The 20,036-nt window shown below is 49.9% G+C and overlaps 1 protein-coding gene across 3 annotated transcripts in view; it reads left to right on the top strand.

The window, feature by feature from the left end:
• Cit (citron rho-interacting serine/threonine kinase) overlaps window positions 1-20,036 on the top strand; it is a 158,408-nt gene that overhangs the window by 100,951 nt on the left and 37,421 nt on the right. For all 3 annotated transcript variants that reach the window (XM_032886607.1, XM_032886606.1, XM_032886608.1), the window contains exons 22-23: window positions 3,856-4,053; window positions 13,725-13,778. In XM_032886607.1, coding sequence (XP_032742498.1) covers window positions 3,856-4,053; window positions 13,725-13,778 — 252 coding nt within the window. The remainder of the gene's footprint in view (window positions 1-3,855; window positions 4,054-13,724; window positions 13,779-20,036) is intronic.

Raw genomic sequence — 20,036 nt, 5'->3', positions numbered from 1 at the left:
AAAGCCATGCTTTTCAGAGGTGAATACAGCGAGGCGCGGGGACAGTGCTGAGTTTCATCAAAGTCAGGAAGTTAGATGCAGCCGCCCATGGTGGATTTGTTAAGTACCTACTGTGTGCCAGTTAGTACTCAGGGTTTACTGTGCTAACGTCAGATGAGTATTCCTGACCTTGGGGGCGTATCCAGCGAGCTGACCCCAAACTAGCAAGACTGGAAAGCCATTCTTTCAGGTCAGACACCCAGGCAGGCGTGAAATGACTCGTGCACTGCAGACGCACGGGTTTATCATGGGGTTTGTAGAAGAGCGTATTCTCTTTCTTAAGGAAGAGACTGCGGTGGAGAAGAAATATGGCTACAGATGTGGGCTCCATAGACAGCATAATCCTGCTTCCAGGGGCTGTGAAGGTCTGGGGCCCTGCATCAGCACCACCCAGAGCCTCTTACAATGCCCTCCCAGGCAGCACCAGCTTTTTACTGCAAGTTCTCTGAGACAGTGCTGACCCTGCCTCAGCCCCCCGAGGGCTACCACAGGCGTGAGCCACAGAGCATATATATTAAAAATATTAAATGCTAAATATTAAAAATGGAATTTGGAAGGGAAACTTGTAGTCAGTTTTTAAAGTTTCCTTCCTTCCTTCTTTCCTTCCCTCGATGTTTAAACAGGCACTCGTGTGACTGAGGTCCTCCCTGCAGTGTGGGAATTGGTCTCACTAGGATCACCCAGTAATGTCAGCCTTAAGAGCCTTGGTGCAAATAATCCAACAGATGCTCTCAGCCTGAGCACAGCAGCTGTCTCTGTCTTTCCTTTCCATGTCTGTCTGTCCATCCATCTGTCTGCCTGTCCGTCTTACTGAGCTTGCACTGTGCAGTAGCTCACCTGGGAGACCAGTGTCGTCAGGGAAGCTTGGTGGTGGCGGTTCTTTCTTGAATAGTTGACCGCTTCCCCCCAACCCCGGGGTGGTAGGAGAAACTTGAAATGTTTCATAAGAGGCTCAGGGCTCTGTATTCTCCCTGGGAGTTTTGGAGTTTAGCTGTAAATAGAACAAGGCCAGGCCATGTTCTCTGGCTGACATGCTGGTGCTGAGATTCGGGGCAGAGGCCTCAACCTTGTCTGCTCTGCCTTAAAGGGCCCTGAGCTTCTCCATAGCTTCTGTGTATGGTGGTAACTCTTTGTATGGCTCCCTCGGGGCTTCTAAGTGCCCTGCATTCAGCTACCTGATTTCTCCTTGACTCACTCTCACCTGTGCCTCCTGGTTTTGCCAAAGGACATCTGGGGAATTCTCGGGCTGGTAGAGTCCCAGCCTGCTCTGACAGCTGGCATTTTAATGAGACAAACAGTAAGACGTCATGTTTGCAAACACGAACTCCCACCATACTTCCTGGGTTCGAACGCCAGCCCTGCCATCTTTTTATTTTGTTTCTTTTTTTTTAAGCTGTGTTGTTGTATTTTGCATAGTTGCCTGATGTCTTCGAGGTGGTTTGCTTATCTGTAGAGTGGAGGTTTTTGGGGAGCTGCCCTGAGCGACCCTGGTACTGTTTAGTATTTTCTAGGGCCACATCGTCTTGGCTACAGTCACTCGAGGACCTTGGACTGCTGGCTTTAGCTGTCTCTAGCATTTTAAGACTGCCAGGTCTAGGGGTTGGGGATTTAGCTCAGTGGTAGAGCGCTTGCCTAGGAAGCGCAAGGCCCTGGGTTCAGTCCCCAGATCCGAAAAAAAGAACCAAAAAAAAAAAAAAAAAAAAAAAACTGCCAGGTCTAGATTGGTGACAGGTCCTTTCTCTTGAGCTTCTGAGCCTTTGCTACAGAAGACTGTGGACCTCCACGCTGAAGTGTGTCCCATGGGGAAGTTCAGCATGTTAGCATGTTAGTATGTTAGTGTCCTTCACACAGGCTCCTCTCTTCCTCCTGTGTGCTGGGACCACTGACCTCGCTCCCTGGGAGGTGTCTGTTTGGAAGCACCACAGGCATTAACTCTGCTGTCCCTTGTTCGCTGGCCCTGTTCAAATTAGCCACAAGTATTGTTGGTTAAATCTTTTGCAATTCCTTCTTCTCTTTGCTCTGGTGAGCTGGGACTTGGATGTCACCTTTTCTGAAGTTCCTTCCCCGCTACCGCTGTTGTCAACTCCCATAGATAGCCCTGTGAGGACAGCAAACAAACGTCCCTCACTCACTTGGCATGGTCCCGGCATGGCTTCGTCCCTGCAGTGGTCTTGCTTGCTTCCACACCTCTTGGACACCTCACTTTCCCTGACTGAAAAAAAAAATCAATCAAATTTGACCAGGGCCTTGTGTATACCAGGTACATGCAAAATCCTGTGCTCTGTCTCTAGCTTCTTTACCATCTGATTTGACTCCTGTCAATTGTTAACTCTTTATGATTTTTTATTATTATTTATATGTATGTATGCCGTACATTTGCAGTAACCCACAGTGGCCACAAGAGAGCATCAGATCTCCTGAGACTAAAGTCTCTTGCTTTGCCCTTCCGCCTAAGTCCATCTCACTGGGCTTACCCTGCCTGCCCTGGTATCTATCAGTGTCCCCAGGGAAGCTCGTTGCTCTTTGTATTGGTCTGTGTCCCCAAGGTCAGTGGAGGACACAAGTCAGGTCACATGGAGCTGGATTCACAGGTGGCGATGAGCTGCAGTGTGGGTGTGGGGAACTGAGCTTGGGGCCTCTGCAGGAGCAGCCGGTGCTCCCTAACCACCGCCTTTCAGAGTCAGCTGCTGTCCCTCCTTCTACAGCAGCCTTCCGTGTCCCGCCCATCACGCTTGACTGCAAATAGTGACTTTTGTCTCACTTCTCAACTCGAAGGTACAGGCTGTCTTTCCTCTCCAGATCCTCCTCTACACAGAAATAGCTCATTAAATTTTCCTTAAATGAATGCATAAAACATTGAGTAGAAGGATGGATGTTTGGGCAGATGGAGGGAAGAGTGCTTACCTCAAAACATGACATTACTGCAGGATACCTAATGGGGATAAATCAGCATGAGACTATCTAAAAGAAGTAGAATCCATCCCATTGTGGCATTTGCGTCCTGATTATGAAGGTGTCTTTGTTACTAATAGATGTTATTTCTATCCATTTACCTTTAAATGTTCTTCTCATCCGATGATTCATTAGTTTTCATCGAGATTCCCTTGTCCCTCTTGCCTTCCTTTGGAAGCCTTCCTAAGCATCTGAGTAAGGGATGGTCAGTAGGGCGCGGGCTCTAGGACTCTGCTCGCTGCTACCAAACCTGTAGCTGCTCTTCCCAATGCCCTGTGGAAGAGAGGGAGACATCCGCAAAGAACCTCTAAGTGTCCCGTGTGTGCTTCAGGCCACAGAGGACATCTCTGCTGTGCAATTGTTCTCCAAGAAGCTACACTTGCTCGGTGGTGATGGGGAATGCCTTTATCCCGGCACTCAGGAGGCAGAAGCAGGCAGATCTCTGAGTTCAAGGCCAGCCTGGTCTACAGAGCAAATTCCAGGACAGCCAGGGCTACACAGAGAAACCCTGTCCGGAAAAGCAGCAGCAGCAGCAGCAGCAGCAGCAGCAGCAGCAGCAGCAGCAGCAGCAGCAGCAGCAGGCTCTCCACTGTCCTGTCTAGGGGAAGGTGACATTTCTGTATGTGTTCAGGCATGTCCGACACAGACCCAGCCTCTGTCCGATCTCTCTGAATACTCTCAGCCTGTGGTTGAATGAGCCCATGAGAGAGCTCACTCCACATCCTGCTGTGTCTCTCCTCAGAGCTCTGACTCCTGGGAAGTTAGCTGCTGGATTCGGACCAGGCCAAAGCTGCAGGATTTGCGGCAAGCTGTGTCCTCATGGTCTTTCTAAAGCCTACTGAGCATGTACCCGTCCCTCTGCAGGTCAGCCTGGAGCACGAGGAGCAGAAGCTGGAGCTGAAGCGGCAGCTCACGGAGCTGCAGCTGTCCCTGCAGGAGCGTGAGTCCCAGCTGACGGCCCTGCAGGCCGCCCGGGCTGCCCTCGAGAGCCAGCTCCGCCAGGCGAAGACGGAGCTGGAGGAGACAACCGCAGAAGCGGAGGAGGAGATCCAGGCGCTCACGGTGAGTCTGCGAGCGAGCGAGCATCTCGGAGCCAGCGTCTCCGGCAGGTTCAGGAGGTCTAAGCCGGCATGAGAGTAGGCGCCAAGTGTCTTTGTTTACTCTTAGAGATGTCAGGAGAGAGGAAAAAAGAAGATTCCTGGGTGCGGATGGTGGGTGGAAAAATAGCTCGTGTAGATAGACTTCTCCTTTGTTGGTATTAATACACTCGCTCATCCGGGAAGATCCTCCCTCCTGAGTTTATCTGTTGTTCCTCTCTTTACAGCAGCCATTGTCTCACGGAAGGCTTCTTTTCAGCTAGAGTCTGTGTACTTGGGTCTTCTACTGGGGTTCTTAATAATCAGAAGAAAAATCAATAATTTCTCTCCTGCAGTCATCTACTTCTTTATCCTGCTTGGTCTCGGTTGTGTTACTGGTTTTTGTTTTTGTTTTTGTTTTTTTAAGGTATAGATTCCCCATTATGTCTTTATTTTTTTATTTTACTTTTTATTTTATTTTTATTTTGTGGATGTCTTAAGATGAGGACTTGTTGTGCAGTCCTGGGTGGTCTTGGATTTATAATCCCTCTGCATCTGTTTCCCAGTTGCTGGGACCCCAGGTGCACACTCCCATGCTTTCTGGGTTTTTCTTTCTTTCCTCTTTGGTCCATTTTTATTTAGTGGTGCGTCTGAATCTATGCTGTGTGGGTGCAGTTCCTGCAGAGGCCAAAAGAGGGCGTCAGAGTCGCTGGAGCTGAGCTTGCAGGATATTGTGAGCCACCAGACACAGTGCTGGAACCAACCTTGGGTCCTCTAGAACTTGGTTATTTGGAATTGGAGGACACACTCTTCACCCTCGAGCCATCCCTCCGGCCTCGTTCATGTTTTTTAAAGCTTCTGGTATGATCTCTGTGGGAAAAACCCTCCCGAATGAGAGAGGTTGAGATTCTCTCCAAAAGCAACCTATCAAACCTGCTGTTTCTGAGAGACAAGTTTACCAGGCTGGAGAGAGCTCTCCTTCGGTTTAACATGGGAAGGCAGCAGTGGCCTCACACCTCCATTCTCTCTGGAAGACTTTGGCCATCCCCACCATCAGTGACCATTCTACAGGGACCAATCCAGGAAGACAGGCAGAGCTCATAGAGGCTTTCCTGGGGGTCAGTCATCAGCTTCCAGATGCACCTGCTGAGTCAACCAGAATGCGCTGGGTGGGTGGACCTGACACCTCCCACGTCAGGACAGTCTACTTAACCCCATCACTGAGGGCTGGAGAGGGCTCCATGGTTAAGAGCACTAGCTTCTATTCCAGAAGACCTGAGACCTGCGTTTGGTTCCCAGCACCATAGTGGGTAACTCCCAGGGATCAGACGCCCTCTTCTGGGCCTCCACAGGCACTGCTACTCCTCCCCCCGCCTCAACACACACACACACACACACACACACACACACACACACACACACACACGGATAAATCTTTAAGGAAAGCAAGCAAGTCCTATTAGATTTGGAAGGCTGCGTGGTGGGCACAGACTCTAGAAGTGGAATGAGCTTCTCCATATTAGATGCCCACACATTTCTCATAGTAACACACTGCTCCTGCCAAGCAGATGGGCACAGCCAGGCCTGCTGGTCAGGGTGCCCTTCTCCTGTGGGCAGGGCACAATGCAGCTGATTTATTCAGTGATTTCTTTTTAAATGGGTTCATCATCAGTTCCAGTCCCACTTGGTGCTGGTCTTGTCTATATCAGCTAATCTCTCTGCATCTCTCAGAGTAGTGTTAACTTCTATAGGTTTTAACACGGTCTCTTTATAACTCACCTTGTTTGAAAGGGGTGTGTGTGTGTGTGTGTGTGTGTGTGTGTGTGTGTGTGTGTGTGTGCGCGTGCGCGCGCGCGAGTGGCTTTATCTTTAAACCAGTTTTATTCTTACAAGTTGCCTCCTGTTGTTGGGTTTAGGCAATCCCGTCGTTTAAACAAGATTGAGAATGTGATGTTTAGGGACAGGCCAGGGTGGAGACCAGCGAGGGCCGCAGCGGTTTGCATGACAGCACTGATAGAGTGCCCACTGTAAGGAAGCCCCGTGCGGCCTTGGTTTTCTGGGACTTATGCCAACTGTGGATATTGATCAAGCCCTAAAGTTCTATCATCTCTACGAGAACACTCATTATGACACCACGTGTCCCCAATATCTAGCTTGGGGGGGAAAAAAAGATAGCAATGCCATCTCTTTGTTTATGTTCTGCTTTGAGAACGGATTGAAAGCAGTTTGGCAAGCTGGACACCATAAGATCGAAGAGGCAAACAAAGTAGGCGCACGGAAGACAAAACAGGGCAAGGAAGGAGGGAGACGGTCTTTGGGGCGTGTGCGCCAACGGGAGAACCACGGTTACTTAAAGCATTGTGTCATCTGCTTTCCCGTGTGAGGTGTGAGCGTCTGAGCTCGGAATCGAGGAGACGTCAGTGAGTTAATCCTCGATGTGAAGCACTTACTCGCCTCGCACGCGCCGAACATTGTGCTGCTAGCCCGCTCTCCCTGGGGGATCAGCTCCTGACTCCTTTTTTTTGGCAGTGTCCAAAGATGAGACACGGATCTCACTGCTCCGTGGGGACTGGGAGGGCAGGCAGCAGCCATGCATCTTCCTGTGCCCTGGTGGACGGAGGAGGACATAAACTAGAGCGTGCGTCACGGCCGTTTATCTGTGGGAAATGAGTCCCTTAAATCCTGCCCCGCTGCTGGGTGGGGTGTGCCCTGTCTACTGGCTGCGTGAAGCCTCGCACAGCAGCTAGTCACGACTTAATTTAGTCAGATGAGATCACTGCCTCCAAGAATCTTTACAAAGAAACAAAACAAAAGCCTTCGCTGGTTCTGAAAACTCAGGCTCTCTTGCTCCTGCACACGAAGGCTCATGGAACAGGCTTTGCTCAGACTCATGGGAGAAGATCCCGAGAGGGCCAGAGGCCGCATAGACGACCCCGGCCTGAGGAAGAAAGCAACAGCAGAAATGCCATGGGTCAGGCAGCTGTTGGCAGACATGTCTTGGGGAACCCCCCTCCACACCCCTACATGCTTCTGTTCCTATCCTGGGGAAGCATCCCCCAATATGCTTACACTCCTGACCATTCCGAGGCCCCTTGACTTTTTCCTCCTCCTTGACAGGGTCTCAGACTGGTTCTGGGCAGCATGGGGCTGTCAAGTAAAGGTCTTGGTGGACTTGGTTCCAAAGAACCTATTTCCTGAGAAAAGGAAAAGTTGCCGTAAATGCATACTTTATTCCTCTCTGTTTAAGGCCCACATTCAAATCCAACGGGAACATCAATCAGGTAGATCAGCTGGATCTAAAACAATCTCGTGGGGGGTCGGTGAGCCTCCCTTCCCGGCAGGATGCTGTCATCAGTGAAAAGAATGGCAGAGTGGGCTATTACTGCTTAATTCACAAGGTGCGGTCATCTCCCAGGCTGGGAGGGCGCAGCTCACCTGGTGCGGCCTCACCCCCGGGACAAATTAGATGGAGCACAGTTCGGTTACAATTCTCCACCGAAGGCGCTTGACAGGAGCAGCCGGGGGCCTTTGGCCTGCTTGGTCCCCGTTCTCACTTTACCCATCCTGTTGATTGCTCCTGCACTGAAATCGGCGGAGACTGAGTCAAGGCACCCACAGCAGAGTTAAACTGTGGCACAGCCACGCTACTGAATTTCCTGTCTGTATCTGACCCAGAGGGTGGCGCCGCCTCTTCCTGTGAGGTAGAGGCCCCGAGGCGTGCAGCTGTGTTTGGCTTGGTGGGTGGCTCTGTGGTGCTGACCCCATGCTCCCTTACTCATTTGGTCAGGAGGTTTAGCTGAATAACGAGCGGAAAGCTGGGCACCGAGGGGAAGACACCGCTGCGCAGCCAGAGCCATCACCTTGGATTTGTCGTTAATCAAGCAGGCTCCCACCCCGTCACACAAACCAGCCTCATACTTAATTACCAAGCTGTTGGCGTAACAGCCAAGATGTGGGCTTGGGCATGAAAGTGCAGAAAGGGTGAGGCCCACAGGCTGTGGGTCCCGGAAGGCGCATCACCCGAGCACCGCCTTCCTGTCCTTGGCTCTGTGACCCTTCACTCTTGCTGTCGGAGAAGCTATTTAATCCTGACCCGGGGTCTCTGCCCCGCCTTCGCTCATTCAGTTCCTGATAAAAGACACACACAGTCTTTGTATTTACAATACGCCTTAAACAGCACTAGAGCTGGCAGATACCTACCCTCTATGCTGTTAGAATCCACTCTTCTATCGATGACCCCGAGTTACCACTTACTGTGTTTATTATTTTTTAGTTTATGTGCATGGGTGTTTTGTCTGCACTGCGTGTGTGTGCAGTACCCAAGGGAGCCATGAGAGGGAGCTAGATCACCTGGAAGTGGAGTGGCAGGTGGTTGCTTGCCTCCATGTAGGTGCTGGGAACAGGGTTCAGGCCCCCTACAAGAACAAATGCTCTTAGCTGCTGAGCCCTCTCTCCAGCCCCTCTTACTGGTTCCTTTCTGGGATCAGCTGGGTGGTTGTTAGACCTGATGGTGATGCTGACACCCACGAGGGACCAGTTTCCTGTGCTGTGATCACTGCTCCTGTCAAGGACAGAGCGTAGCCATACCGTCAGTGGCTCAGTTCAGTCTGCCCCAGAGAGAGCTGGCCTCTGATGTGTCCAAATGACCCAAAGGCCCCATCATGGTGAGTTTAATGGGAATGAATCATCCAGGACTGAAAATTCAGATTCCAGTGGTGCAGTGAGATGAGGTTTTAGTGCTATGGAGTTACTGGAATCTTTGTTGTTAGTAAGAAAATATAACATGTAAGAAAGCTTCGACATCCCTGTGTGGGCCAGCCAGCCTTAGCTTAGAAAGAACTGACACCACTCTCAGACAGAGGGAGAGAGAGAACATGAAAATAGGTAGGGGGTGTGTGTGTCTGTGCACGTGTCTTTGCATGTAAGTTGTGTGTACACGTGTGCATATATATGTGTGTTTGTGAGTGTGTGTGGGAGTATATTGGTGCCTGTGTGCACATGCGTGTGTGCACATGTTGTGTGTACTGTACATGTGATGTGGAGGCCAGAGATCTGAAGCAGGTGTCTTCTTCCATTGGTCTCCACTTTATTATTTTCTTTTCCACTTTATTTATTTATTTATTTATTTTGAAATAGTGTTCCACTAAACCTGTAGCTTGTAGCCAGTGTGTCCCTTGCATCTTCCTGCCTCAGCCTCTCCAGGGCTGAGGTTAGGGATGTGCTCTCTGGTGCTCAGCTTTCTAGGCGTGTGCTGGAGAACATGTGTGCATGTGCACTTGACCAAGGAGGCTCCCCGGTTTCATCTGCATAGCATATTTCCTATGATTTCCTATGAAGACATTTGCCCTCGGATGATCAAACTGGCCTGCAGACCCAAAATGCCCATTGTCTCTCCCATTCAAAACAAGCGAACCAACCAGCCAACCTTGTGACCCCTGCTGCAGGTGGCACTGACTTAAGACAGTCTTCATGTTGTCCATGAGGGCTGCAGCGTGGATTGGGGGGGTGAGGGGTTCGTGGGGTCAGGCTGTGCTTACTCACTGGCCGCAAGTGGGATTTCAACGGTAGCACGGGAGCGGTCCGAAGCTGCATAAATGCTCTCCTCGCTCCAGCAAGTTGGTCTGTGCTGACGCTGGGACATTCACTCATCCCAGCACTGGAAGGAAATATGGGGACAGTCAGTGTATAAAGAGAAACGATTGTTGGGGGGGGGGGTCGCAGTTTTGACAACTCTTGTCCATGATGGATTACCTCCTTGTGATGGGCCTATGGCAAATCACTCACCAAGTGAGCGGAAAGCAAGGGTGGAGGGGGAGAGTAGGGGCAGGACCCACTATCCATTTCAAGGTCAGGACTTTAGGGAGTCCTCCCTAGGTCCCCAATAAAGCCCAGTAGTGAGTGTATATGTGGAAAACATTGAAACACAAGTTTCCGCTTGTCTTTGCCCTGCCTGAAGGACTCCTGTATAGCATCCATCTGACTGGGAGAGTCCCCCTCACCCCATGCATGCCCCTGGCAACCGTCATTTCCTCCTCACTCGGGAGAGATACTTTTGCTAGAGAATGCTGGGCAAACGGACTTTTGTTGTTGTTTTCTGTTGCAGTGTTTAAAATGCTGCTATACTGTTCTCAGGTCAACCCTCCCACAGCACTGTCCAAGGACCTGACTTTCTTGTTACTCTGCGTCACTTTGTCAACCTGACACAAGCCAGGGTCATCTGGGCGGTGGGAGCTGCAAACTAGAAAATGTTCTCATCACTTTGGCCCCTGGCAAGCCTGCGGGGCATCTTCTTGGTCACTGACTGATGGGAGGGCCCAGCCCACCATGGCTAGTGCCATCCTCTCGGCAGGTGGGCCTGGTTGGCTAAAGGAGCCTTGGGAAGCAAGGCTGCTTCAGTTTCTGCCTCCAGCTTGAGTTCCTGCCCAGACTTCCCTTTATAAAGCAAATAAACCCTTCTTTTCCCAAGTTACTTTTGGTCACGACGTTCCCAAGATGGTCTCAAACTGGGGAGTCTAGTACGGCAATTACCCACACTCCACCCACGTCTGGCTTAGGAATGTGGGCAGCTTATGGGCAGCCATACCATTGCGTTCCCTCCTTTCAGCCATCTCTTACGGCTGTGTATCGTAGGGAACCTTCCCTTTTCCTCCACCCCGAGAGGCCCTGTACTGGTACTGAGAGTTGCCCTGGTCCAGGATGGCGATAGTCTCGTCCAGCCTGGAGGACGGCAATCCAGCACTTAGCCCGCTGCTGTCTGTGTGGTGCTCGTTCTCGGGCCTCATTGACGGTCTCTTATCGATGAGCTGACTTTAAGCGGTTGGATTGAGGTGCGCTAAGAATAACTGTCTTCGTGTTTCCCGGGTGTGGGTTTGCTGAAGTTCGTGGACCTGTGGGTTCAGAGCTTTTAGCACCTGTGGACATCTGTGGCCATTTCTTCTTGCAGTCTTTTCTCCAGCTCACTCTGAAGCCCTTCAGAGTCTCCAGTTGATGGGGGTTCTGTTCTCAGCTGCCCCCCCTCCAGTTCTCTGGTTGGATTTTAAAGGTTTTGTTACTGTTGTTTTGTTTTTGTTTTTGTTAACTTTTGTGTCTTATTTTGCACAGTTTCTAGTGCTGTGCCTTCTGGTGCACTAGTCTCCAATTATAAATGTCTAGGGAAGTGGATACATTAGAGAGAACATTATAGTTCTAATTTCTTTAGTTGCCTTGTAGACTTATGGAAACTAAGGACTTCTTTTGGCTCTGCCTTGAGGCAGATGGTTCTCCGTGCTCTTATAGCCAGGCAAACAGTACTGTAGTCCACAGTCCCCCGGCCCGGTGCCCCTGGCTTCTCCTCCCCTCACACCCTTCCACTTGTCCTCTCAGAAGAGGCCCGATTCCACTTGCTCACCTCTGGTCTCTGCCGCCATGCTGTGCTAACACACCGTCATCTCTTTCTTGACCGGCAACCCGCCCTCTCCCTGTTCCTTGGTGCCTTTCCGTCGCCTCCGCTGGTCCTCACAACATCCCCGAACCCTTAAAACAGCCGTAGGAACACATCCTTCCTTTCCTTGCTTTCCAGTTGTTTCAAGTGAGCCTCAGATGCTTTCCCAGATCATCCCCTCCTCTCTGTCATGACCTGGGCTATCCTGGGCTATTTCCCCCCTTTTCTTGCTTTGTTGTTTCAAGCACTGACCACAATTCAGAAGAAAAATACATTTTCCCCTGTAGTCTAATGCAAGAGGGAAACAGAGTCATTTCTGAGGTTGATTTCCAGAACCTCTTACCTGCACCTGAATTAGCAGATGTTCAAGACCCTGTATACAACGCCGGAACCCCAAGTGTGTCCCCTCCTAAGTGCTGTGAAGAGAGGATGCTGTGCTGTCTTAAGAATGGTAATGAGGGAAGCCCATGCCTGTGGTCAGCACCCCCTGCCGCGCCCCCAGCTGGGGTCCTAGCGCTGCCACCTGGGAAGGAAGAGGCTTCTTTCACCTTAGGGCTCATAAGCTAAAGCTGAGGCCATGGAGGAGAGATGCTGCCTGGGCTGCTCTCCATGGCTGGCTCAGCCTGCTCTCTGCAGGGTAGGTACCTACGTCATCATTCACCTGTGAAGTGTACCGCAGACTTACCTGCAGGCAGACCTGATGAGGTCCCCTCTTCCTAAATGACTGGAGCTTGTGTCAAGTGACACAAAACCAGCCAGCGCGTTCCCCCCGAATATTCTCTGTCCCTGGATGGTTGAATGTGTGGATGCAGACCTCCCCCCACCCCTCTACACATCCAGAGGGTCACTACCCATATTCCATGGACTGTAAGCTGACTCACGGAGTCATGGATGCACACGGACATGCCAGGGTTTGATCGACTGCACTCTTTCTGAACGTTACATGGAGTAGGGCAGCCGGCACCATGGAACTGGGTGGATTACAGATCTAAATCAAAGCTTTGAAGTCGGGCCTCACCTTTCCCACCCAAAGCGCACGTCCTCTGTCAAACCTTTCCTGTCTAATGGGATGTATTGGAAAGACAGACTTCCTCCTTGACATGCTTGCTTCTAGGTCACAGTCCTGGGGCCCCTCCCTGTTCTGCACCCTCAGCTCTGTTTGGCCTGTCACGTGTCAAGCCCTTTCTTTCCACCATCTGCCTTCACCAGGATGAAGGCAGGGGCTCCCCGTGCTTGTTGCCTACCTTAGAGCCTATAGGACATGTGTCAGCTTTCTGTCACTGTGACAAAATACCCAATTATTCTCCCCGAGGAGAAGTTACTGGCGTTCACAGTACCTGGGGCTCTAGCTCATGGCCGCTCAGCTGTGTCCTAGCTTAATGCTATCAGGCACGTGCTGGAGGGCCTGCTTATTTCTGTAGCAGGGAAGCAGAGACCTGCTTGGAGGGGCTGAGAAAGTTCAGGGTTCGAGTATCTTCTTCAAGCACCTCCCGTGGTGTAACTTCTAGTTAGGCCATTTGCCTCTTGTTAGTGCCACAGGCCCACAAGCAAGCCTTGAACACAAGAGCCTCTGGAGGACAGTTCAAGGTGTAGCGGCAATACTGCTGTCTTAGGGTAGCATCGCCTCAAAGTCTGCTGTTCACTCCCAGGTCAGTGTGATGTTTTATGAATCTCGGCAGCTTTAATTCTTAAAAAGTCTCTGCTTTTTTCCTGACATTGTCTCTGGGGTGTGTGTGTGTGTGTGTGTGTGTGTGTGTGTGTGTGTGTCGGTCGGTCTACCAAGCTGGGAAGGGGTTAGTTGGAGGGAAGGTTGCTCATTGCTCATTTTCAGAACTGGGGTTCTGTTTCCAGCCAATGAAGAGGAGAAAGAATACCGTCCTTTACTCCCCTGGCTCTCCCCCGCTCTCCCCTGCTCTCCCCAGCTCTCCCTGGCTCTCCCTGGCTCTCCCTAGCTCTCCCAGGGCTTAATGTAAACACGAAATGATGCCTGTGCTCACGATGTGGTCTGGTCTGATGTGATTCGAGTAGCCGTACTCACCTCACAGCTCTGTGAGGCCCGCCTATTGCTGAGGCCTAGGCTGAGCTGATGAACCGGTCCTCTGCGAAGCAGATGCTGGGGCTGCTGCGACAGCGCACCAGGCTTTTCAAGCAAACCGCCGCTCTCTGTGTTTGACCCATAGCATGTAGAATTGCTTTCTTCCCTACGAAAAATGTTTAATGTACCTCTTACCTTTTAGGCACATCGAGATGAAATCCAGCGCAAATTCGATGCCCTTCGCAACAGCTGTACTGTGAGTATAAACATCTGGAAGACGAGCAAAGTAAAGCGGAGGGCGGAGGGCAGAGGGCAGAGGGCGGAGGGATCTATCGAATATGAGCAGAGTAAAGCGGTGGGTGGAGGGATCTCGGGTTTTCTGCACCTCTGACTGATCCACGCTCTTGTAGCTTGAAGACCATAATGCTTGGCTCTGTTTCAGTTTTCCAGGGCGCTACCTGTTTTAAGGATGCTAAAACCACTCTTTAGGTTTGGGAGGGGCAGGTGGCTGGGACAGTTAAGAGTCAGGTGATTCTCGGTGTGGGGACTCGCACCCGTAAAGGTAGCTGAGGCAGGAGAGTGAAGAGATCGAGGCAAGTCTGGGCTACAGAGTGAGAACTTAACTCAAAATAGAAAGCCGTCACCATTTCCTTTTCACCCTCACTAAGAGACTGTGAATAGTACAGCAGCTTCAGCAAAGCTCCCGAGGTAGCTCATCGCTTCACACGACTGTGGAAGGGTCCCGGGCCCATCCGTGCTCCAAACTGTCCAAATGTCAGGGACTGGCGTTATACGTGGCTTCTCCAGCCCAGGGCCTCTGCCAAGAAGGGCCAATCAGTTCTCCTGTGGACCAAGGAAGTATATCTTCCTAGCAGAGAAAAGGTTGCTTTTTTAATATGCAAACCCACAACCCAGGAGCCTCGCGGGTGACATCACTTCTGTGGAGATTTCCATCAGCAGACAAGCCTCAGTCACGGGTTACGTAATCTCGTCAAGTCAGTGGAAAAGCAAGCTCTATTTCTGATCAAAATGAAGGACAGAAATAGGCCCCTTTGAGGAGATGGGGACGTTCTCCTTATTAGTGCTTCCGTGCCTTTGGTCTTTTTGTGACTCTCTTACTTTCTCGGTCACTCCTCAGTGGTCCTGACCCTGTGTGTACTATTTGCGTCCATGAATTTGCAGAAATGGCCCCTCCCACATGCCTGTGGGCCTTTGCGTGAGTCTTCACAGGGACCCCCTTCCCAACTAACTGGGGCATTCGGTCTTGGTGCACTCAGTCAACGTTTTGTATCTAAGCCACCCACAGCGCAGCCACAGCGTGCTCGGTGTCCCAGCCCGTAGGCGGCTCCACGGCTCACCTGTGGGGTTCTTGTGTGGACCTGGCCAAGAGCTGCTCTCTTTCTCTTTCCTTGGTTTTTTCAGAGTGTGACGAGGACCACAGTTTGGCTCATTCTCCCCTAATGGCTGTGTAGATCTTTCCAGGAGGAGTTAAGCCGTTGTTAGGGAAGATTCTGTGCAGATCCTTTGGTGGCACTGATCTCTGGTGACCAGGGGTGGAACTGCTAGGCCGTGAGAGGCTTGCATTTGTCAGGTGGTTTGGTCTGTATGTTGGGATGCGGCAGGGAATGGGACTGCCTCCGGCTACCTGTCAGCTCCCTGTACCCGTTCCCTGAGGAACTGGGGGATTCCGGTCCTTTTCTTGGCCGTCTAGAAGTTTCGCTTTCTTATTTGTGCACAGTGTTTGCTTGTACCACACACACGCTTATGCGTGACCAGAGAGGAACACCTCACTGTCCTAGCCTTTCAAGTACTGCAGTTCCGGGCAAAGGGCAGACTCTGCCCTGGAGCCCTTTGCGATGTACCTAAATATCTTACCGAACAAGCGGCCTACATGGAGAACAACTAACAGGTTCAGTTGATAAAAATATGACTATCGTTTTCATTCAAAATACATCAACACTATTAAATGAGAAGTAAAAGTATGAGACACATTGGACAGCAACTCTTTAGAGTAACTGTAAGGTTTTATAGACTGATGCCGATCGATTACCTAATTCATAGGAACAAACATTAGCTGTGACTCCCTTGTATGACTAATCCTTTCTTAAACTTGGACTTGGACGGCTTTAAAATTTATCATCAGTTAATCCGATTTGTCCCTTTTGCCTAAAGACCCCTTTTTACTTCCTTTAGTTTCCTAGGGTAAGAACGCAAAAGAAGCCATCTTTATATACGATTGCAGTGGGATGGGTACAGAATAGGAATGGAGGGTTTCAAAGTGTACATACACACGGGAAACCAACAGGGTCGGGATAAGAAACACACCCAGCACCCTTTACATTGCTACCCTGGAGAGCCTGGCCGCCATTTATAAAATTGGAAGTTTGGCTGCAAGGGAACCTGCGAAGTATGTGGGATTAATTTGATTTCTGCCTTAGCTTATATAATGTTTATACTTTCTAACTTTGATTTCTGAGAGACAGAGATTTCCAGTGTTTGTTTCCTTTACTGATGGTGTTTGGTGGCCAGGCCTCTGGGATGCTTTCCAAAGGTGGTGGTGGTGTGTATGTGTCGGAGTGGGGGGATGGAGGGGGAAGCACTGACCTGACAGAGTCACTCCACACATCAGCTGGGAACAGCTGGGAGACACAGTGGATGACATGGCCTCTGAAGTGGCCTCCAGCAGCCTCCCTGACACCATCCTCCCCGGCTCCCGTGTCCTTGCTGTAGTGGGGCTAACCTATGTTGCTCCACTTCCAACATGACGTTGATTTTTCCAGCTCACAGCTAGTGACTATAGTTTGGGTGCTGGATGAGGGCCCATGGGGAACTGCCTGGTTCTAACAAGGACTGGCTTCCAGAAGCAGCAAGACATCAGCAGCCGGGACGCCCCCTGGCATCAGAGGCCATGCCTGCAAGGACTCCTGTCGTAGTTTTGCAGTGCGTGCATGGGCTTGACCCATGGACAGGAGTAAGTGTCGCTGGCTTCTCCTCTTGCCTTGGACTCCTAGCAAAAGCTTTGGTTTGGAGAAATGGCCTTTCTACTTTATAAAGCCTAGGAACTACTGCTTCAAGGCATTTGGCCACAAAAGTGGGTCTTAGTGACACAGTCAAGTTCAGTGTGGCTTTCAAGATTGTCGTGGGAATGGGAGCTTGTCCTGGGTGGTCTACCCCTTTCGGTGCTGTCCAAGACTACCTCTGCTAGGAGGCACCCGTCACCTCTGTCACCGGCAAGGGCTCCATGATAACTCAGCCTTGAGGAGCGCCAAGTCTACGATTTCAGAAAGCTCGGGGGCAGGAGACTTCCAGGCTCAGACCGGTTCTGTGTTTTGAAAGGATTTTTAAAAAAAGGATTCGATCCAATCTGGCACCTAAACTCCCTGAGTCTGTTTTAGAGGGGAGTTGGTGGGCAAGCATATGACACAGCTTTAATTATGAATCAATCTGTCAGCTATAAGTTTAAAAATAAATACTATGCGAATAGCTGCCTTCAGGAAAGTAGGCATTAAAATAGGACGTCGGTCCCAGCCTCTGTCGCTGAGGCTGAGGCTTGTTGATTCCACCCCAACTCGCCATTGGTCCTCTTCCTCCCCACGAACACACGCACTCTTGCTCTTTGTCTCCTGGCCTGGTGTGAGGAGTGAGCATGCAGTCCTGTGATGGCAAAGTCCACAAGGTGTTGTTCTGACGCTGAGAGCAGGTCTATATTCTTTTCTTTCTTAGAACTGCACCAAGATCTCTTGTCTGCACAACGGTCTACAAGAAATCCTGGCTGGGCCCCATGTGAGGGCTGCCCCAGCCCTGGCCCCATGTGAGGGCTGCCCCAGCCATGGCCCCATGTGAGGGCTGCCCTAGCCCTGGCCCCATGTGAGGGCTGCCCCAGCCCTGGCATTTGTTTTCACTGGGAAGACAGAGTTAGGCTCTCTGTTTATCTTCTCTTTAACCCTCTGTTCTTGGGGCCTAAGAGTTAATGAACTCACAGCTAAGTCTGTCAGTAAACAGATCGTCTGCCCTCAGTGTGGGAAGAATTTACTCACAGTCGCAAGGATGACCTAAGGAGTTTTGCAGGTTACCTGGTCTAAAAGCAAGAAGGGTACCAGACATTGGCACACACCCATATTTGCAGCCTGAGGCAGGAGGATGTTGAGTTTGAGGCCAGTCTGTTCGATAGTCTCAGAGAAACAAGCAGGAGAAGGTTTAAGAAGTTGGAATATCCCTGGCATCTCTGTCTCAGAGGGCAGCATCCTGCAGGCATTAAGACAACAAAGTCTTGAATTTCAGGGCTGGGCTCAAGTTTTGTCACGTTACCACAGCCTCACCTCAGCCACTTGAAAGGGACAGAAGCCAACATGTTCTGACTTAAGCAGATGGGGCAGTCCAATGAGTTGAAAGGCTTTAAAGTCCTCCATGGTGACAAGCATGAACACATGTATGCACTTACACATATGCACGTACAAGTGCATGAATGCTCTCACACGTGCATACATGCAGTACATATGCTCTCATACATGCATACTAGTAACAATGCAGTACACGTGCTTTCTCACACATCCATGCATGCATCATACGTGCTGTCACACACATGCATGCACACAGCACACAGGTTCTCACACACATAAACACATGTAGCACAGATGCTCTCACACACATTTGTGCACACAGCACACATGCTCTCTCACACATGAACATACTCACATGCTCTCTCTTATACACACGCATAAGCACATGCGGTACACATGCTCTCTCACACATGTATACATGCAGCACAAATGTTTTCTCACAATCCATGCATGCATCATACATGCTCTCACACACATGCATGTATGCAGCATACATGCTCTGACACCATGAACACATGTGGCACACATGCTATCACATACATGAACACATGCAGTACACATGTTCTTGGAATAGATGCCGAGAGACAGGTCCCTCAAAGACTGGATGACTCTGGGAACAGAGGGACCAGATCCTTCCTTCTCCAGCAGGCCTGCCTCAGTGATGGAAGACGCGGACTTTGTCACCTCATTAGTTTTTCTCGGTTTTCTTCTTTAGCTCTTTATAGTCTTATTTTGGGCAAAAGAGAAGAGATGACAGAAATGGGCTCATAATAAACTTTTTTTCTGTGAATCAAAGAAAGGAAGTTGTATCCAAAAACTTAAATATAACCTTGAATGGCAAGGAAATTATACATTCTCTGTGAATAGATCTTCTTCAGTTAATGTGTTCCTCAAGAGACATTCAGAATGGAACAGCATTTTGGTCATTAACTTATATCCCTGTGTCTCTCATGCCACAGGGCTTGAATAGACGCAAGGCAGTTAAAAGACGAAGAATATAGAATGTTTCTCTGTCATAGATGGAGAAACCCACCCAAGTTCAAACTCACTGGGAGTTCCGGGGCCTGACAGGTCTGCTTGTTTGCCCAATCCTGCTAGTCCTCCTTGGGGGAAGGGCAGGAAGAAGCAGATGGCTAGGTGGGGACATTTAAAGCATAGGCACTAAGCATTTAAAGCATAGCACTAAGTGGTGGGGTTACGTGTGTAGGATGAAGACAGGCTGAGTGCCTGCAGTTGTCTGCCTTGACTTAGCCGCGGCACTGGAAGGTGACAGATGCAGGAACCATTTGAGGCAAACTATCCTGGGGTGGGGGAGTAGCACAGGTTTTTGAGGAAGCAGTGTTGTCCAGGATCCTGACCACAGTCTTCATTGCCCACTCTTAGCTCACAGTGTCTCTCTAAGAGCACACAGGAGTCAATGTGGGTGTCCATGTTTCAAACAGATTACTAGGCCATCCTGTCCCCGAGAGGCTAGCAGCTGGGGGGCGGGGAGGATTTTCTGGGGTTTGTCAAAGAAATGTCCTTAATTTACACTCTTTAATTCTGTATACCCACCCAGGAAGACTTATATATCTTTCTAATTGAAATAAAAATTAGAAAGCAATGCTGACAGATCATGAGCTGTGTCTGTTATAGGTGTGGAAACAGTTAATAATTGTAGGCTTAAAGATGTTTAATTTACTTCCTTTTGTTGCATAAAATTTAATTTATGGCCCATGTGCCTTAGTCTAACTATTACGAGAAAATTACTCTTAAACTTCTAAAGTATTTTCTATAAATGTCCTCTGCAAGCACTGATCCTTAAGCTTCAGCTAAGAGAACAGACCAGCTAAACGCACTGAAATGGAAGTCATTCTGCTATTGAACAGGGAAATAATTTAGTAAAACCAGATTAAATCTCTCTGAATAAAATGACAATTTCATATACTCGAAGAACTTACTGTGTAGTGGAATCTATTAAAACCACATCGTGATGTGGTATTGTATCCTCAGAACTATCCAAGCTCCCCTTAAGTTTCCTTCCCCCTCTTCGTTACCAAGAATTAAATTCATGGCCTGGGGTTTTATTCAAATTCACTGTGATTCTTGGCCGATAAAACTTCCTTTGCTTCCTAAGGCCGTGGCTACAGCGGTGCTAGCCTTAGTGTTCTGAGGGTGGTGTCAAGGCCGGCTCA

Source organism: Rattus rattus, chromosome 16, assembly GCF_011064425.1.
Source record: "Rattus rattus isolate New Zealand chromosome 16, Rrattus_CSIRO_v1, whole genome shotgun sequence".
NCBI lineage: Eukaryota > Metazoa > Chordata > Mammalia > Rodentia > Muridae > Rattus > Rattus rattus.
This window is presented reverse-complemented; position numbering and strand designations above follow the sequence as displayed.